The 17,371-nt window shown below is 34.5% G+C and overlaps 2 protein-coding genes across 6 annotated transcripts in view; one reads left to right on the top strand and one right to left on the bottom strand.

Annotated features, from left to right (window-relative positions):
- Window positions 1-4,322, top strand: part of LOC126745867 (uncharacterized MFS-type transporter C09D4.1) — a 170,876-nt gene extending 166,554 nt beyond the window's left edge. For 2 of the 5 annotated variants that reach the window (XM_050453894.1, XM_050453897.1), the window contains exon 8: window positions 11-4,321. In XM_050453894.1, coding sequence (XP_050309851.1) covers window positions 11-284 — 274 coding nt within the window. In that variant the 3' untranslated portion in view covers window positions 285-4,321. Of the gene's footprint in view, window positions 1-10 lie in introns of all 5 variants that reach the window. The other 3 variants (XM_050453896.1, XM_050453895.1, XM_050453893.1) reach the window with 2 other exon arrangements.
- A 6,361-nt stretch (window positions 4,323-10,683) lies between these two features.
- Window positions 10,684-17,371, bottom strand: part of LOC126745675 (DNA-directed RNA polymerase II subunit RPB3) — a 35,163-nt gene continuing 28,475 nt past the window's right edge. Inside the window, exon 4 of the mRNA XM_050453634.1 lies at window positions 10,684-10,955. Within this exon, the coding sequence (XP_050309591.1) occupies window positions 10,774-10,955 (182 nt within the window). The 3' untranslated portion in view covers window positions 10,684-10,773. The remainder of the gene's footprint in view (window positions 10,956-17,371) is intronic.

The following is a 17,371-nucleotide window of genomic DNA, read 5'->3' as shown; positions in this document are numbered from 1 at the left end:
AAACTTTTAGATTCTTCATGACCGGTCTTTTACCGGTAGGTTTTGAACTCGGCTCAGAATTAACATATCCAGAACCTGAGGGGACACAGGCTGGTCTCCTTAACGCGGCCTCTCAAGTATTCGGTATCAGTTTTACCAATATTTACTCCGAATTATTCCATAATGTAAACAGCACATGGGCAAACTTATCCATGTGCATAGCGTTAGGAATAGGTCTGTTCCTGCTGACTTTTACTAGTTCGCATTTGAGGAGACAGGCAGCGCTAACTGCGAATTCGAAGTAAATCTGAGAGCTTAGTTTTATCGCAATAGATTTTCGTTACTGTGTTTGTTATAAGAGTATTTTATCTAGTCGCTGGGCTACATAGAAGACGAAAACTGGTAGAATTAAGCTAAAATTTTATCAAAGCTTTGACACTTAGTGATATTTATATTGGTTAACTCTGTGATTAGTGACATATAAGGTCAAAGATAGTTCAATGTTCAATCTGTATTAAAGTAGATTCTGTTAGTTTGTTAAAAGCAATAGTTTATATTTAAATATTTTAAGAAAGATAATTTATATATACTATTTTCTGTGATGTTGAGATGATTTGTTGAGTTGTATATATACAGGGCGGACAATTAATAAGCTATCGCCTAATAGAATTTTTTTAAATCAAAAATATAACAAGAATAATTATTTACAATGTCGTTTACCCCACAAGATTTTTCGTAAGAAAACACCGAAATATTCTATAAGTTGTTTATAAATAAATGGTATTTTCGGGTGTTAAAATAAGTTCTCGTTTAATGATTAAATAAACTTTAAAACTATTTCAAAACAGGCTCTATTCTTGGAATGTATAAAATAGTTGTAGAAATATTAACTTTTTTCTGCACTACCAGCAAGTATCATGAACATAGCCAAATATTGTAATCTTCCAAGCTTAAATGGCTAAAATAACTAGATATTTACATGAAATCCATTTTCAACAAGTCCATCAATAGCACAGGTCTACAAAATAAAACTTTTTGAGAGATGTTTTTAATTTGATAAGTGATTTTATATAAATTTGATACGCTGATTTCAATTTTGTCATCCATTTTTATGCATCACATAAGATAAGATGCAAATCACAAAAAAAAAATAATATAAGCCATAAATACAAATACATCTGTTAATTTAAGAAAAATATCAGTTAAGCTTAAAATATAACGTAATTTTAATGCTTAAGTTAATAAAATCTTCGCGTTTTTGTTAGAAAACTGCGTTTTGTAGAACTTCTACTGTGAATTTTATGCGGATTATCACGTTGTAGCATCCAGCAGTAGTCTGCTATCATCGAGACACTCCATCTACCCTGGTAACGCCTTTCCATCTCTTTAATATCTTGATGGAAACGTTCTCCTTGTTCCTCGCTAACTGCCTCAAGATTTTCCGGAAAGTGGTTTAGATGTGCAGAATAGAAAGTGTACCTTCAAACTCATGTTCCAACATTTTCCTGACTATGTTCTTATAGTCTGGATCCTTGTTATTTCCCAAGAACTTGTCAATAACTTCTTTAAATGAGCACCAGGCTTCCTTTTCGAAAGGCGCCGTAGAATTTTGAAAGTCTTGGTCTCTACATAAAGCCCTGATATCGGGACCTACAAAAACTCCCTCCTTTAATTTGGCATGAGACAACTTGGAAATTTTGCACAAATATACTTGAAACAGTTTCCGTTTTTGTCGAGAGCTTTGACAAACTGTTTCATCAAGCCGAATTTTATATGTAGAGGGGGCGATAAAATTTTTTTGTGGTCAACTAAGGTATTGTACTTTATATTTTTGCTTCCCGGCGTAAGGTTTTCTCTTGTAGGCCACTCACCATTAGTCAGTAGTCCCATCATTTTTTCAGTAGTCCCATTCACAAATGAAGCACGGAATTTTAGTATATCCTGACTGCTTCCCAAAAAGCATACAGAGGACTTTCTCGGCATTTTATTTTTTCCAATAGAAGTCTCAAATTTTCGGAATTTTCCTTCAGGTGAACAGAATGAGCAACAGGAACAAAGGCTAGCATATTACCGAAGTGTAATAAAACACATTTTAGACTTCTTTTACTGGAGTCAATAAAAAGTCGCCATTCTTCCTTTTCGTAAGAGGTAGCTGCTAGCTTTATAACTACTGCAGGTATATTGTTACAATAACTAAGGAGCCTTCTTAAACAAAATATGGGCTTAGATCTTTTTCTCGATTTCTCTAGTAACTGGTTGATATTCCTGGAGCCAGCAAATTCTTGTCCCGAAGTCTGGATGCTAGAAGTTCTGAGGCATCTTTGCGAAGATTAAGGTCTCTTATTAAATCATTTAATTTCATTTGATTAAAAGTCGAGGTCAGTGGAGTCAACTACAGACTGCTCCAAATCAGATAATAAGACATTTTCAATTTCCTTAGGTGGAACAGGTATGGGTACATCAGGACCATCAGGAATAGGCCTAATAGCGGAATCTAGATTGGTGTATAAAATGTGCTTTTTGTTCTTTCCATTAAAACTTTTTAAATCGAGGGAACAAAAGTAGCAATCATCAGTATGGCTTTTTGGCTCACGCCACACCATAGGAACCCCGAAACTCAATGACTTTTTTGTACCCTTTGTCCAATTCCTTAAAGCTTCTACACAAAACTTACATACAATGTGTAGTGCCCAAGATTTGTCTTGATCTCCTAGTTTCACTCCAAAGTAGGCATAATACGCATTACGCACCAGTGAGGTTATATTCTGTCTCTGTTTTTTAACCACAAAACTATCACAAATATAACAAAAATAGTCTGCTTTATTAACACAGTGTCTCCTTTCCATGGCTTAAACAAAAACACGATTACGGAGCACGCAAAACACTCACTCGAACTGTTAAACAATGACTGGCTTTTACGGTTTTTGTTAAGTTCAGATACGGCTGCAAGAGCGGACTCGCGGTTTTACGCCAGTTAACAAATATTACAATGTTGCCACAATTTAATATTTTAATTAGATATTTTTAAAATATTGGTTTTTGTCATATTTATGCTAAAAAACTTTTTGCAGAATTTTATATTTAATATTTTCTTATAAAATAAGGAATTTTATTAAGATATCAGTTTCTGAAAAATAAGGATGTGATACTATAACTAAGTATCATAATCATAATTCTAACTAAGGTCAGTTTTGGATTTAGGAGGTCAAAATTAGTTAAGAAGAGATGTTGATTCAAAAATATCAATTTTGCTGTAGACCTGTGTAGTTTCAGAAATAGTTTCTTTGTTAAATTTTTGATGGATTTATCTATTAAACGATAGTTAGTATTGTGTAAATTACCCTGTATAATATCCGTGATACAGGATGTTTAAAATCTGTGTACAGATTTTTATGGTGAAAGGTTTTAAGATTAAAATAAGACTTGACTGAAAACCTGGCTCCTCCGGTCTACCGTGGATAATCAAGAATAAATTAATTTTCAAACTAGTAGAGCTCTAATGGAATTTGCCATGCATAACTTAACCAAGCACCAAGATATTGATTTAAAATAAGTTTCTTTTTTTGGTCCATACTATAAAGGTTCTAAGATAACTTTTTAATATTAAATTCTTACTAATAAATCAAGACAGTGGTTTTGTAAACAAAAAAGTCATTTTGCTTACTTGCACTTGGTCAGTTATTGATTTGGCGCTTCTTCTTTGGCGGGTCAAGTTATGCATAACGTGGTTCAAATGATCTATAAAAATGCCCTTTAAATCTTTATATAGGATTTTAAACAAACTGTAGCTGTATAAAAGAAAAGTAATCATGACCTAACACTGTCTTTATTATGAAGTTTTAACTGCCAATAGGTTCTAATGGGTCAAAGTTATTGAGGCGAGTTAATCGTAAAATGCAGGGAAAATAATATATTAAAAAAAAGAATGTATTAAGGAAAGGATATGTTTATTTTAATGTTAGCTTTAGGATTCATACGTTGCTCATTTTAATATTTCTAAGGGTTGTATTTAAGGAAAGGTTCGAGTTTGTTAACTGCTCTCATATCATTTATAAGATTGAGATGTATTTTTAAAACACTTTTACAAAGCCAATGATTCCAAGACAATAATTTTTACATGTGACAAATTTTAATGAATGAAAACATATCGGTTTTTATTAATGGAAAAATGTACATATCTTTTTTGCGGTATATATAATAAAGATTATACTATTTATTAATTTGCATTGTAGACAATAATTTTGCAAAAATACTATTAGCCTATCATCATCAAATATTTGTAAAATGATGCATTTTAAGGCCTTTTTTGTTAAAAAAAAACTAATAAATTTTAAAAAAATCAATAAAATGAATTAATAAAATCAACAAAAACATGATTTATTCTGTTGGTAAAAAATATGTAAACGGATTACCATAAAATCTATGAAAATAAAAATATTGTTAAGATAATCCACTGGTTTATCTTGTTACTAGATAATAATAATACATGTTGTTAACAGAAGAATTCCAAAGTGTTTTATTTTAAGAGTATACTATATATACCTATACCATTCTAACAGTGATTAAGGTTCAAATACAGGATGGTCCAGTTTCGAAAGCCGAAACTTAAATGGCAGATAGAAAACCCCAAAATACTATTAGTTTGTAATGTAAACTATATTCGAAAAATGCTTCGTTACAAAGAAACAGGTTCTAAGTTCAAAGTTTTAATTAAAATATTTAAATGTAATTATTTATACTGGGTGTTTTAGAACTATGGGTTCAAACTTCTAGGGCTTATTTAGTGCAACAGTAGAAAACATTTGAGTATAGAGACCCATGTCCGGAAAAGGGTCACTACGGGCCTAAGACACGTTAAAATTTAGAAAGACCGTTAATTTCCTAAATAAGATTTAATGCATTTAATTTTTGCCTTTTGCAGCGCAATTGTATCAAGAGCATTATACCGAACGACAGTATCCAGGATACAAAAAGTTTATTGATATTCATCGGCAACTCTCGAGACAGGCATGATACTGGTGTATGATACGGTTTGACCAACATTATGGTTTGACATTACGGTTTGAGTATTGTTTATTAGTAGTAGTAGTAAGGGTGGGGGAACTAGAGCTCGGCAAGTAGGCTTAATCAGTCCCTTTTCGTCGACCCCAGAATCACCCACCCCCACGCCTTCACTCCCAATGGGCGGTCTTCACTCGTCGGCCCGTCGTTTTAATAAAGGCTTGCACGTTGTCCCAGTCCAGATCTTTAAGATCTGCCCGTTGGAGTGTCGCTGCTCCGAAAGTTTTCCTTCGCAGGCGACTCCACCTATCACAAATACCCTAGTATGTGGTATGAAGTTTCCTCCCCTGTACCGCAATTCGGACAGAGTGGGCTTTCTCTTATACCAAGAAGGTGTAGATGCCTGTTTAGACTGTTGTGCCCAGTCAGTATTCCCACCAATACTATCGAGTCTTTGTTAGCAGTCGACTTGCTTTAGAGCCGTCATGGTCTGGTATCATTTCCTTGGCCGGTCTACATCCTTCTGTCCTTTTCCAATTCTTCCTTGTTTTTTCCCAGGCCCAATTATTAAGTGCCTGGGAGATTTGTTTTTTGCTAAGACCGAGACAAGGTTCGGAGCCTACTGTAGTGCAAGTTAGTTATCTAAATCTGAATCATTCTATAAATTACTATTAGGTAACTGATTAATGTGTGTCAATTATTAATACTGCATTGTAAGCAATATTCTTTTGTAACACCAATTTGGGGTATCTAGGCTGCCTAGTGATAGTCAGTCGAGGTACAATATACGTATGCAAAACATGAGGTTGTTTCTTTTGACACCTTTTGAACCTTACGTAATTGGACCAAGGGGTTAACGGAACCTTGTCTTGCTAGTTCGTCGGCCCCCTCATTGTCCTTGATACCCTTGTGTCCTGGGACTCATCTCAGTCTCACTTTCCTGTGTGCTGCAAGCCTTTCCAATGCGTCTCTGCATTCCTGGACTAGCGCTGAGCTGGCCCTTGGTTTCTGAATCGCATTGAGGGCAGCTTGACTATCAAAGTAAATGCAAATCCCCCCGTTACCTTCCAATGCCTCTCATTTGTTTGCTGCTACTTTGAGTATAGCAAACACCTCCGCTTGGAAAACTGTGGTGTGTTTCCCTAGCAAAAAGGTGTTTCCATGTGTTCGTTTCTATCCCGTTCACTCCGGCTCCGGCCGAATTGGTGCTTTTCATTCATGATCAATCAGTGTACCAGGCCTGGAAACCATTTGGCTCTTTAATTTGGTTCGCCGACCATTCTTCCCTTGTCGGGATTTCGACTTGAAGCCCCTCCTTTAACCTTAGTTTGTCACTTTCTGTAGTGCATCTGGACGTCAGAATTTGGCCACTCTCCGCTATCCTTCACCCGCTTATGCGCCGCTATGGCCTTCCTCTCAATCCAGACTGGGAGGTCCGGTAGCCCAAGAAGAATATTTAGTGGTGCCGCAGGTAATGTTCTCATGGCTCCAGTAATTCCCAAGCAGATCAGTCTTTGCAGTCTGGTCAGCTTTTGGGCGTTAATTGTCTTTAATACGGCTGGCCACCAAAATACGGATCCGTATGAGATCCTCGGTCGAATGACTGCAGTATAAAATAGAGTGGAGAACGTGGGGTTTTAGACCCCATCTTGTACCCTTTATTGTTCGCCGTTAGTGCCAAATTAGGGCTGTTGCCTTATTTACTGCCTGCTCTACGTGAGTTTTAAACGTGAGCTTACTGTCTAAAGTCTAAATCCCAAGTATTTGACCTGCTGCCTTAAATTTAGGAGAGTCTGATACATATTGGGAGGTTTAAAGCTAGTCAAATTCCGCCATTTAGTAATGAGCTCGGTCTTTTCTGGGTTGACCGACAGCCCGGTCTTGCGACACCACTGTTACACTATCCCGCACGCGACTTGCATCCGCTCATAGACTGTGTTCACGAATTTACCCATGACCATCACTAGTTCGCCGTCCGCGTATGCGCCGTATAGAGTGAAGTGGCGTTTCCGTCGACTTCCTTTTCATGTAGACATGCCAATTCCTATGTAGTGACGATTCTATTAGAATCTTCTCTGTTATATAGGGGAGACCGGGGTACCTTGCAACACGGGGTAAGTTGAAACAGTAGCCGAATTTTAAGTCGGCGCTACTCGGCAAATCTTGTATTGCATATACAAGCAGGCCTTGGGGCCTCTCAGTCAACCACCAACTTTCGAAGAGTGCGTACGTAAAATTTGAAGGTAGGAATATAATTTGAATATCTTTTTGCATGTATTTGTTCAACTTAAGTTGGGGTGCTGTTTGTTAGGGTATATAGTTTCACTTTTACACGGTGGCCTATTATTACAGCTTTTAGTTTTTTGAAATAAAATAAAATAGTGGACACATGTCTGCTGGGGTAAGTTGAAACACTTAGCTCGGGGCAAATTGTAACGTGTTAGAACCCCAAAAATTGCAACGGTTAAGATAATAGTTTTTTATGGTTCAATTTTAGCATGAGAAACTATAAGAAGAAAACAAGTAGGGGCGAGACATCCAATGAAGATATGGAGGAAGCGATAACCAGAGTTTTAAATAATGAATCCATTCGATCAGTAGCAAAAGATCTTAAAATTTGTCATGTAACACTTAGCAGATATGTTAAGAAAGTTAAAGAGAAAAACGATAATAATAATATTACACATGTCTCATTAGAAAAGTTTAGGTATAGTAAACACAAACAAATATTTACAGATGCCCAAATGAATGAACTTGAGCTTTATATTAAGCGGTGCGCAAAAATTTATTTTGGTCTCTCTCCAAAAGAGGTAAGAAACTTAGCTTATGATTGTGCTATGGCATTTAAAGTTAAAGTGCCTGAGTCATGGTCTAAAAATAAGACAGCGGGCGAAAATTGGCTAACGAATTTTCTTAAAAAACATCCTAATTTATCCATTCGAGTTCCCAAGGCAACCAGTATTGTACGTGTGACAAACTTTAATAAGACAAATTGTTTTTTGACAAACTCGCTAATGTTGATTTGTTTTATGACAAACTCGCTAATGTCCGGGACAGATTTCAATTTACTCCATCTGACATATGGAATCTGGATGAAACTGGGCCGACTACAGTTCAAAGGCTAGGAAAAGTTATAGCCGAAAAAGGCACAAAACAAGTTGGGGGTATAACATCCAGTGAAAGAGGGGTTCTAGTAACTCTATGCATTGCAGTAAGCGCTATTAGTAACCACGTCCGCCGATGTTTCTATTTCCTCGAAAGCGCTTTCAGGATCACTTTCTTCGAGATGGTCCGCCAGGGTGCATTGGAGCTGGCAATGGATCAGGTTGAATGACTGTTGATGACTTTTTTGTATTTATTCAACATTTTATTTCACATGTTCGGCCTTCGACCGAAAAACCCATCCTACTACTACTGGATAACCATGAATCTCACGTGGCATATAAAACTGTTAAATTTTCCAGAGAAAATGAAGTTGTGTTATTATGATTTCCACCTCATTGTTCCCATCGCCTCCAGCCTCTGGACCGGTCAGTTTATGGTCCCTTAAAAAAATATATGACGCCCCAACAAGACTCCTAGATGCGTAATCATCCAGGAAAATCTATGACAATATATGATATTCCAGGACTTGCTCGTGAGGCACTTCCTTTAGCACTTTCCCAAAATAACATTACCAAAGGCTTTCAATCTACTGGAATTGAACCATTTAACAGGAACATTTTTGGAGAAGATGATTTTTTGCCATCCAGTGTAACTGATCGACCGTACGTAGAAGAAGACCGTCAACATGACGAAGACCTGATGTCCCGCCCGTACCCGATGATGGTTGTGCCTTAGTAAATCAAAGTTGTTTACCCACTAATCCTCCGAATGAAGCTCTTTTATCTGGCTAGTTTAACACCTGCAATTGAAGACTTGCCTTCTACCACTCATGCTGTACCATCTAATCACGTTTCCTGTGAAATTACTTCGATGCTGAGTTTTTCTCCAGCAGCAGTGAGACCATTTCCAAAGTCTACGCCAAAAAAACAAACAACTAGAGGCCGGAAAAAACGAAAGTCTGCTGTTTTAACTGATACGCCCGAACTGGAGGCTTTAAAGTCGGAAACTAAAGCAAAGCTTGTAAAAAAAGGGAAAGCATTGGAGCCAAACGTTAAAGCAGCCAAAAGAAAGGTTCTTCAGTCTTCTGACGATGAATCTGATGAAGACGATACAATTTGCATTGTTTGCTGTGAGAAGTTTTCTAATAGCAAAGCAGGAGAAGGATGGATTCAATGCAAAACATGTAAGCAGTGGGCACACGATGAGTGCACTCCCGGTGATCTCGGATTCTATATATGTCATCACTGTGACTCAGACGACGAATAAAATGTTTGTTGGTTCTACAGATGCATGTTTTGAACTTTATCTTTATTTGAGTTGTTTTTTGTTATTACGTTAAAAAGCTATTGATATAAGATTATATTATTGAAATTTTGTTAGAATTTCTTTTTTTTTCTTTTGTTAGACTATTACATGTTTTTTTAATAAAAATAAATGTTTATTTTGTAGCTATTTTCATTTTATTTTTTTCCTGTTAAGCAAAATGTTCATACTCATTGCTTTAACTATAATTTAGCTAGTTTTCTAAAGTAGAAAACGATGTTACATCTTACCCCCAAAATGGTACAACTTACCTCAAGGGCGGGGTAAATTGTACCAAAATCATGCCTGCTTTATTTTTGATACTTTTAAAATAATACTATAGTAAATAAAAAATTAAGTCTCCTATAACATTTATAAAGGTTTGTAGAATATGGCAGGAAAATACGAAATTTGTAAGACAAAAAGTTTTTGCTATAATAAAAATAAACCATAAATTGTTACAACCTGCCCCGGTCTCCCCTACCTATCTATAAACCTTTCTATAGTCTTTAGTAGAAGTGAAGTCAGGCTTATTGCCCTAAAAAACTTTGGTTGACGGTAGTCTTTCTTGCTCGGTTTTTGGGATAAATACCACATTTGCCGCCCTCCATGTTAGTGGAACATACCCTAAAAATTCTCTTTAACTAAGGCAGTGTATTTCGAGGCCTACATGCACCATCATGGGTATGATTCCATCAGGTCCCGCAGCCTTATATGGAATAAACTCACCCACTGCCCAAGCTATGACTTCGTTTTTTACTATGTTTTTGGCATGGTTCCAGTCCGGCTCCGGATCTGGTTCCTCGCTCCAAGGTGCAGCGTTTCCTTCTCCAGGAAAGTGAGTTTTGATTTTCCGGAAAAAATTAGGATTAATTTATTGAATTTTTAATTACACTCTCTAATGGCCAAATTTTAAATTTAAAAATAATCCAGCATTTTCTCTTGGCCACTTTAATAATACCAAAAAAAAACTCCAATGATATTACATCCACAGTTCCCGAAATATAGACGCAATCCACGCCTAGTGAAATACCCTGTATGGATGGAATAATTATGATGGGATCATAGTCATTAAACCAAAAGAGGTTATTGGTAATTGGGAATTTTAATCTTAAAAATTTGCATATTTTAAGATTAGTTTGGCTTTATTTTCAATTTCGATTTAAGCCGGTTTCTTTGTGTTTGACTTGTAAAATTAAATAATAGATTCCAGTTTCTTTATATGACACTGTGAATTTTAAAAGTTTTAGCATATTGTTATGCTAGTTTACTCTACGATGAAAGGAAACACAGAAGGTCATTTAAACCATATCTATTTTTTTAATTACACAATTGTACTCGATAAACTTAAATATTAGTAATAAAAAATCATAATTCACCCACATTTTATGCTATGGTTAGAGCATCATTTTGTAATTCATGACTCAGTTGAGTTTGAAGATTTGACAATTTCTCTTTTAACATAGCTACTCCCATAATAACAATATTTTCTGGTCTCAATTGTCCTGCAGCCTCCACATTGTAGAAGAATTTATTCGGCTTTAACTCCCAATTGTAAGGTGCCTCATCTGAAAGATCAAATTACAATTCTAGTGGTGAGTGACAAAGACATAATTGAAGGGGTTGATGGATAAAGGTGTTAAGTAACATTTTTCGAAAAATTTACTTTTTTAGTGTATAGAGGTGATAAAGTCCTTTTACACCTATTTTATGAACTTTTGTGCTACCAACTTTCACCATTTTCGAGATAACCAGTGGATAAAGGTGTTAAATGCCTCAAAAAGAATGATCTCCTGTGAATAAAGGTGTTAAGATCATTTAACACCTTTATCCACTAAAAAACTTTAAATTCATGTAACTTAACACCTTTATTCACTGTAAATTGATCCTAACCTAAAAAGTGATGTCAGTTTTTATGTGTTTTCGTAGAGGAAAGAGTGCAATATTTTTATAAGTTTTTATATTATTTGTACACAGCATGTCGCGAGGAAAGCATATCGTCGATTTGGCATTAATGTCAATAAAAAAAAACTAATAATGACAAAGCATTTTGCAGTTCGGCGAGTGTTTCAAAAGTGATAGTGGGAACTCTACCCCAAATTGAAATTGAAAATTATACTGAAGATATTGGGAGGCAAAAATAAAAAACAGCAGAGTTCACATTCGTCAGATGATGACGTCCTGGGGGAAACTGTAGGTGATATGTATTTTTTACTTACGTTGAAGAAACAGGTGAAAATGTTGAAGTTATCAGTCCTGAAATAGAGGACGACCGTTCTAAGAAGAAATCGAGAAGGAGCAGAAATCCCGAAAAATGGAAAAGAAAGGCTGCTGCCATAGCCAGATGTAAAGGCGAAGAATATATGGGCCAAAAGAGTTATAAAATTTGCGCAAAAAGCGTAAGAAGAGAAAACCTATGCAAATGCCAAAGCAAATGCAGTGATGAAATTTCTGTCGAAAATAGGGAAGTAATATTTAAAAAATTCTACGGCATGGATATAAATACTAAAAATGCTTTCCTATTTAGAAGTATCATACCACACACTATAAAACGCAAAAAAATAAATACAACTAAAAACAGAACGCGCTCCTTTAAATATTTTATCACAATAGATGGAAAGCAGATATTTATTTGCAAAGTTGCTTTTAGTCAACTTTTTCAAATAGGAAGAAAAAAAAATAGAACTTCTGCAAAAACAACTGAAACTTGGAAAAACACTTCCAAGTCCTGATATGCAAGGAAAACATAGCATCAGACCTCATAAAATTACTAATGAAGTTCGCAAATATATTATAGATCATATAAAAAGTTTTCCTTCCGATGAATCGCATTATTCAAGAAACGAAAATCCTAATAGAAGATACCTGTCTCCAATACTTACATTAAAAAAGATGTTTTCTCTATATACTGCCAGTTGTGCTGATAAACCCAAGACTCATCATGTTAAAGAAACTACGCATAAAAAAATGTTTCTTACAGAAATTAACTTGGGTTTTGGGAGTCCAAAAAGTGACACATGTTCGAAATGTGATTCTGGCGAAGGTGACGAAATACATAAAATGTTTTATAAAGCAGGGTTTGAGGCTCAAAAAAAAATAAGAGCAACACACTTTTAAATAGCAACATGTGCTATATGACTATAGATATGCAGCAAACTATACCTCTTCCGAAGTTAACGACTTCAAAGGTATTTTATTTAAGGCAGCTCTGGTTTTATAACTTTGGAGTACACGAGTACATAACTTCCCGAGAAGAAAGACCATTTATGTTAACATGGACAGAAAATATTGCAAGCAGGGGAAGCATCGAAATTACAAGCTGTCTCTACTATTTGATTGAGGTATCTTCCGATTTTTTGCACGGTATTGACCATCTCATTATTTGGTCAGATTCATGCAGTGGCCAAAATAAAAATTTTAACATTATCTGTTTCTATCAATACTTAATATTAAAAAATAAATTTAGTGTTATTGAACACAAATTTCCTGAAGTAGGTCATTCGTACCTGGATTCAGACCGAGACTTTGGTAGAATTGAGAAAAAAATTAGAAAGCATGAAACTATATTTACTCCAGAGCAATATCGCAATATTATAAAAAAAGCAAGCGTAAAAAATGCTGCCGTATTTGATATGCAGCATCAATTTCGAAATACTGAAGAACTTTCTAACATGCTTCAGTTGATTAATAGAAAAAAAAACACAGACAATGAAAAGATAAATTTCAGGGATGACATTAAATGGATTAAAATCGAAAGGTTTGGTTTTTATATGTACAAAACCTCTTATAATCCAGATGAACCATTTAATGAGGTAAATATTTTAAAACGCAATTTCACGCCATCAATTCCAAAATTACCCATCATGAAAGAAAAAACAGGCAACATATCTAAAGAAAAGTTGGACAACCTCATAACTCAGCTGCCATATATTCCAGAAAGTTATAGATGGTTCTATGAACAGTTTATTACAGTGCAAAATCCTCAAGATAATAAGAACAAGAAAAGAAGAACTACTTGAGTACTACCTAACTACTTAATATTATTTTTTTTAAATCAACATATTTATTTAAGTTTAAATAAGGAAGAAAGTTTTGTTTTTTATTCTTAGATTTGTAGTTACATATTAATTTGTAAGCAGTTATTATCTTAATAAAAACTCACTTTGTGTATTATACTTTTTAATACATAATGCATAGAGTCGTCCCAAAGTCAGAAGGGTACAATAATTGGCGGCCGCCAAAGGTGCGCAAACTGTAAACGTCGTTGCTAAGCATCGAGAGCCCGGCAAGCCTATACTCACTCAGGAGCATAGGCATAAGTGTTTATTATATTTTTGTATTTTGTCAAAAAAAAATCCGCTCGCCACTGCCTTCAGACGCTTTATTTCACGCATCTCGTCAACTGTCATTGTCCCCTTCCTGGCTTTGGTGGACTCTACCTTCTACCATAAAGTGGAAGTATTTAATAAATCGTTGTTTTAAACGATTATATCATAATAGTTTACCAACTTACTGCTACTTAGCTCCTTTATCGATAATATGAGAATTTTAGTTTTTTTTTTAATGAATAAAGGTGCTAATTACAGTTTTTTCAAAAAAAAATTAGATGCATATTATAAACTAGAAATTGATGTAAAAAATTCTATAGATTGCGGGAAAAATTTTATCTTAAAAGTTTTATTAGAAAAACTTCCAACCAAAAAACTTTACCTGGCTCTCCTCTAAAATTAACTTTTTGTCAGTTAACACCTTTATCCATCAACCCCTTCAATTGTAAGCAAAAAAGGTAACAGGAAATATAGGACTGGCTGAAAAACTGAACTCAAGTTTTTAGCTGTACCTACAAAACTGAACAAGCAAATAATTCAGATAATTTACAGGTAATTTACAATATTAGCTGTAAAATACAATAATCACATTACAATTTGAGGCTTTTAAACAAATTCTTGCACCTAGATTGCAGGCAATCTGTATGTGCAAAATCCAAGAGGGTTAAATTAGTTTCTAAAATATAATAATAATAATTTCGTACAGTACTTACAGATCAACAAGTAAGTAACAATAGGCCTGACCTAATACTAATTAATAAAATTCTAGAAAGACAACTCTTATTGAGGTAGCTATTCCTAATAATAATAATTTAAGAGCGAAACAATGAAAAGATGGTTAAGTGCAGGGATCTAAAACACCAGATACGAAGACAATGGGAAATAAGAGAAGTGCGGACAATCCCAATTATTGTGTCAACAACAGGAGTAATACCAAAGAGCCTTATCAAAAACATAAAACTGCTCAACCTTAAGCAAAGCATCTATAAGCTAATGCAAAAGTCGACGCTATTATCCACATCTCGAATTGTCAGAAAGTTCATTGGAAACGCAGATAAGTGGTCGCCGTCAAGACAGAAATATCATCCTAACTGTTACCCATATCGTGCAATACTATTATTGCACGATATGGGTAACATAGAGGATATCTGGATTAAATTATTAAATTTTTCTTCTGAAAACTTGTATTTATGTAGTACTTATATACCTCCAAGGATGTCATATGAAACTTATAGTGAATTTTTTGATACTGCAGAAAGGTATCTACAAGGTCAAAATAATAAAATTCTTATTTTAGGGGACTTTAATATGGGAAATTTTTAAATGAGCATCAAATATTATGGATGTACAACAAAATGCGGTAACTATTTTAACTAACATGTATTTCTGTATATCAAATAAATTTATTGGTGAACAAACTTAAGGCATAATTATATTTTTAATCTGCCAACAAAAGCAGGCACCAAAAAATACACAAAGCTTACAAAAAATCTAAATGAGCTTCTAATTTTCAAAACTAGTTTACCAAAATACCAACTAAACTTCAAAAACTCTAAATGAGCATGTAATTTTCAAATTCATTTCAAGTAAAATATATAATCATTAATTTTTTTTCTTAAAAGTTTTTATTTTGCATTCGGCAACAGCTTTCGTCAATGAATTACAAAAAAATCCGGCAACGTGCGTTTATACTGGAGTGACAGTTAACTGCGTTTGGGATTACCATATACGTTTATTGGTTATGGTGTATATAATATTTCAGTAGTATAAACAGTTGTTTTATGGAGTGGCGGCTCGTGACAGTTCAGGGAGGTAGGGCCAAACCTTGATCTAATTTTATCATGACCGAACGAGTGATCGAAATTATTACATTTTATTATCAAAATTATAACGCAATAAGTTTTCTATTTTTTTTGTAGATAAAAATATACATTTTTAAAAAAATTTGAAATTTAAGGAAATGAACTTACCAAAACTACATGGAAATGTCAATACTTCAGGTCACAGGCAACATACAGTTTTCCATATTTACAGTAAGGTACACAAATAAGTAATTTTATTGTTTTTAATAACTCAAAAAAATCAGTAACTCAAAAAAAGTATATAATATAATAGTCAATTAAACTGAATTGTTTTACTTAAAGTACACGATATATAAAGTCCATTCTTCGTTCTTTTTTGTTAGCAAATTTGTCGATTACTTTATTATTAAAGTCCTTAATTGAATTAACAAATTGCTTCTTTGCGGATAACATACCTAGCGCACTGAGTCTTTCCTCTTTCATTGTGTTTCTAAGAAAAGTTTTAATTCTTTTCAACATTGAAAAACACCTTTCTGCTTCCGATGTCGTCATAGGCATGGTTGCCAGGGCACTTAATAATTGTATGGTCTCCTCAAAGGTACATTTTAAGCAGTCTTCGTTTAATAACACCAAGAGTGGCACAGCTCCAGATCCTGAAATTGAGTTTAGTTCCTCTCTTTCATATAAAACTTGCAATTCTGTTTTAAGCCTATTTTTATTTAAAAAAGAAAATTCTCTACATGTTTCTTCTAGGTACTTTTCTGCAAAACATTCTCTATACACGGAAAATTGCTCATGGGCAAATAAATTTGTAGCCACTAAGTGTCCAGTGAAATTAAATCTTAATTTTATTTGCATCAAAATTGCATGACAGATTTCTAAAGCGGTTTGCTTCTTAGTATTTTCTACTACAGAGGTACGCAATCTCTTTGATTGTGGTTCTCCTTCACCTTGTGATGTTGTATTTATTTCAATTTCCTGAATAATTTGGTCCATATTATCCCTAATAAGTTGTATTGCTCTTTCAAAGTTGTGTAAGTCTTGTTTTATTTTTACCGAATCCGTACATTCTTTTTGTAACTGATTAAAAATTACTTCTACATGAGGAATAATTTTATGGAAAATTGATAGCCAGAAAACTTTTTACTTTGCAATTTCAACTTGTTTCCACTGGCTTGATTAACTGAGGTGTTATCGCGTGATGTTGTTTCGATAATTTCCATTACAGTAATTAAATCTTGTCTATTTTCATAAACAGTATTTATTCCTCTTGATTGGAAATTCCAGTGAGTTTGAGATGAGCGCGGTAATCTTTTCTCAATAACTTCATCCAATATTTTGGTTCTTTGAGGAGAAACAGAAAAAAAGGAACATAACCCAGTCAAGTTTGCAAAACTGGCAGTCGCACTGGCCATTATTAAATTTACTTGATGTGCATAGCAGTGAATATAATTAGCCAAAGGGTATTTTACTTTAATTTTTGCTTGTACTCCATTCAAACATCCACTCATAACCGATGCTCCATCATAACTTTGCGCAATTAATTTATTGGGGTGATCTTTAAGTAAAGGGTCCAAAACTTGAAGTATGCACTGGGAGATTGATTCAGCATCATGGTCTTTTGGATTGTAAAAATTCCAGAATCTTTCAACAGGCTTACCAGCACGCAAGTATCTAAAAACAATTACGAGTTGAAACTCACAAGCAACGTCAGTGGTTTCGTCGGCGATAACAGCCACAAATGGAGAGTTCCCTATTTCTTCTGTCACCCCTTCATGATATACATCTAACATACACTCTAGAAGCTCATTTTGTATTATTTTGGATGTCCCTTTAAAAACTGTTGATTTTTGA

This window comes from Anthonomus grandis, chromosome 16, assembly GCF_022605725.1.
Source record: "Anthonomus grandis grandis chromosome 16, icAntGran1.3, whole genome shotgun sequence".
In the NCBI taxonomy this organism is placed as follows: domain Eukaryota; kingdom Metazoa; phylum Arthropoda; class Insecta; order Coleoptera; family Curculionidae; genus Anthonomus; species Anthonomus grandis.
The sequence above is the reverse complement of the archived record's forward strand: the minus strand, read 5'-3'. Positions and strand labels throughout refer to the sequence as shown.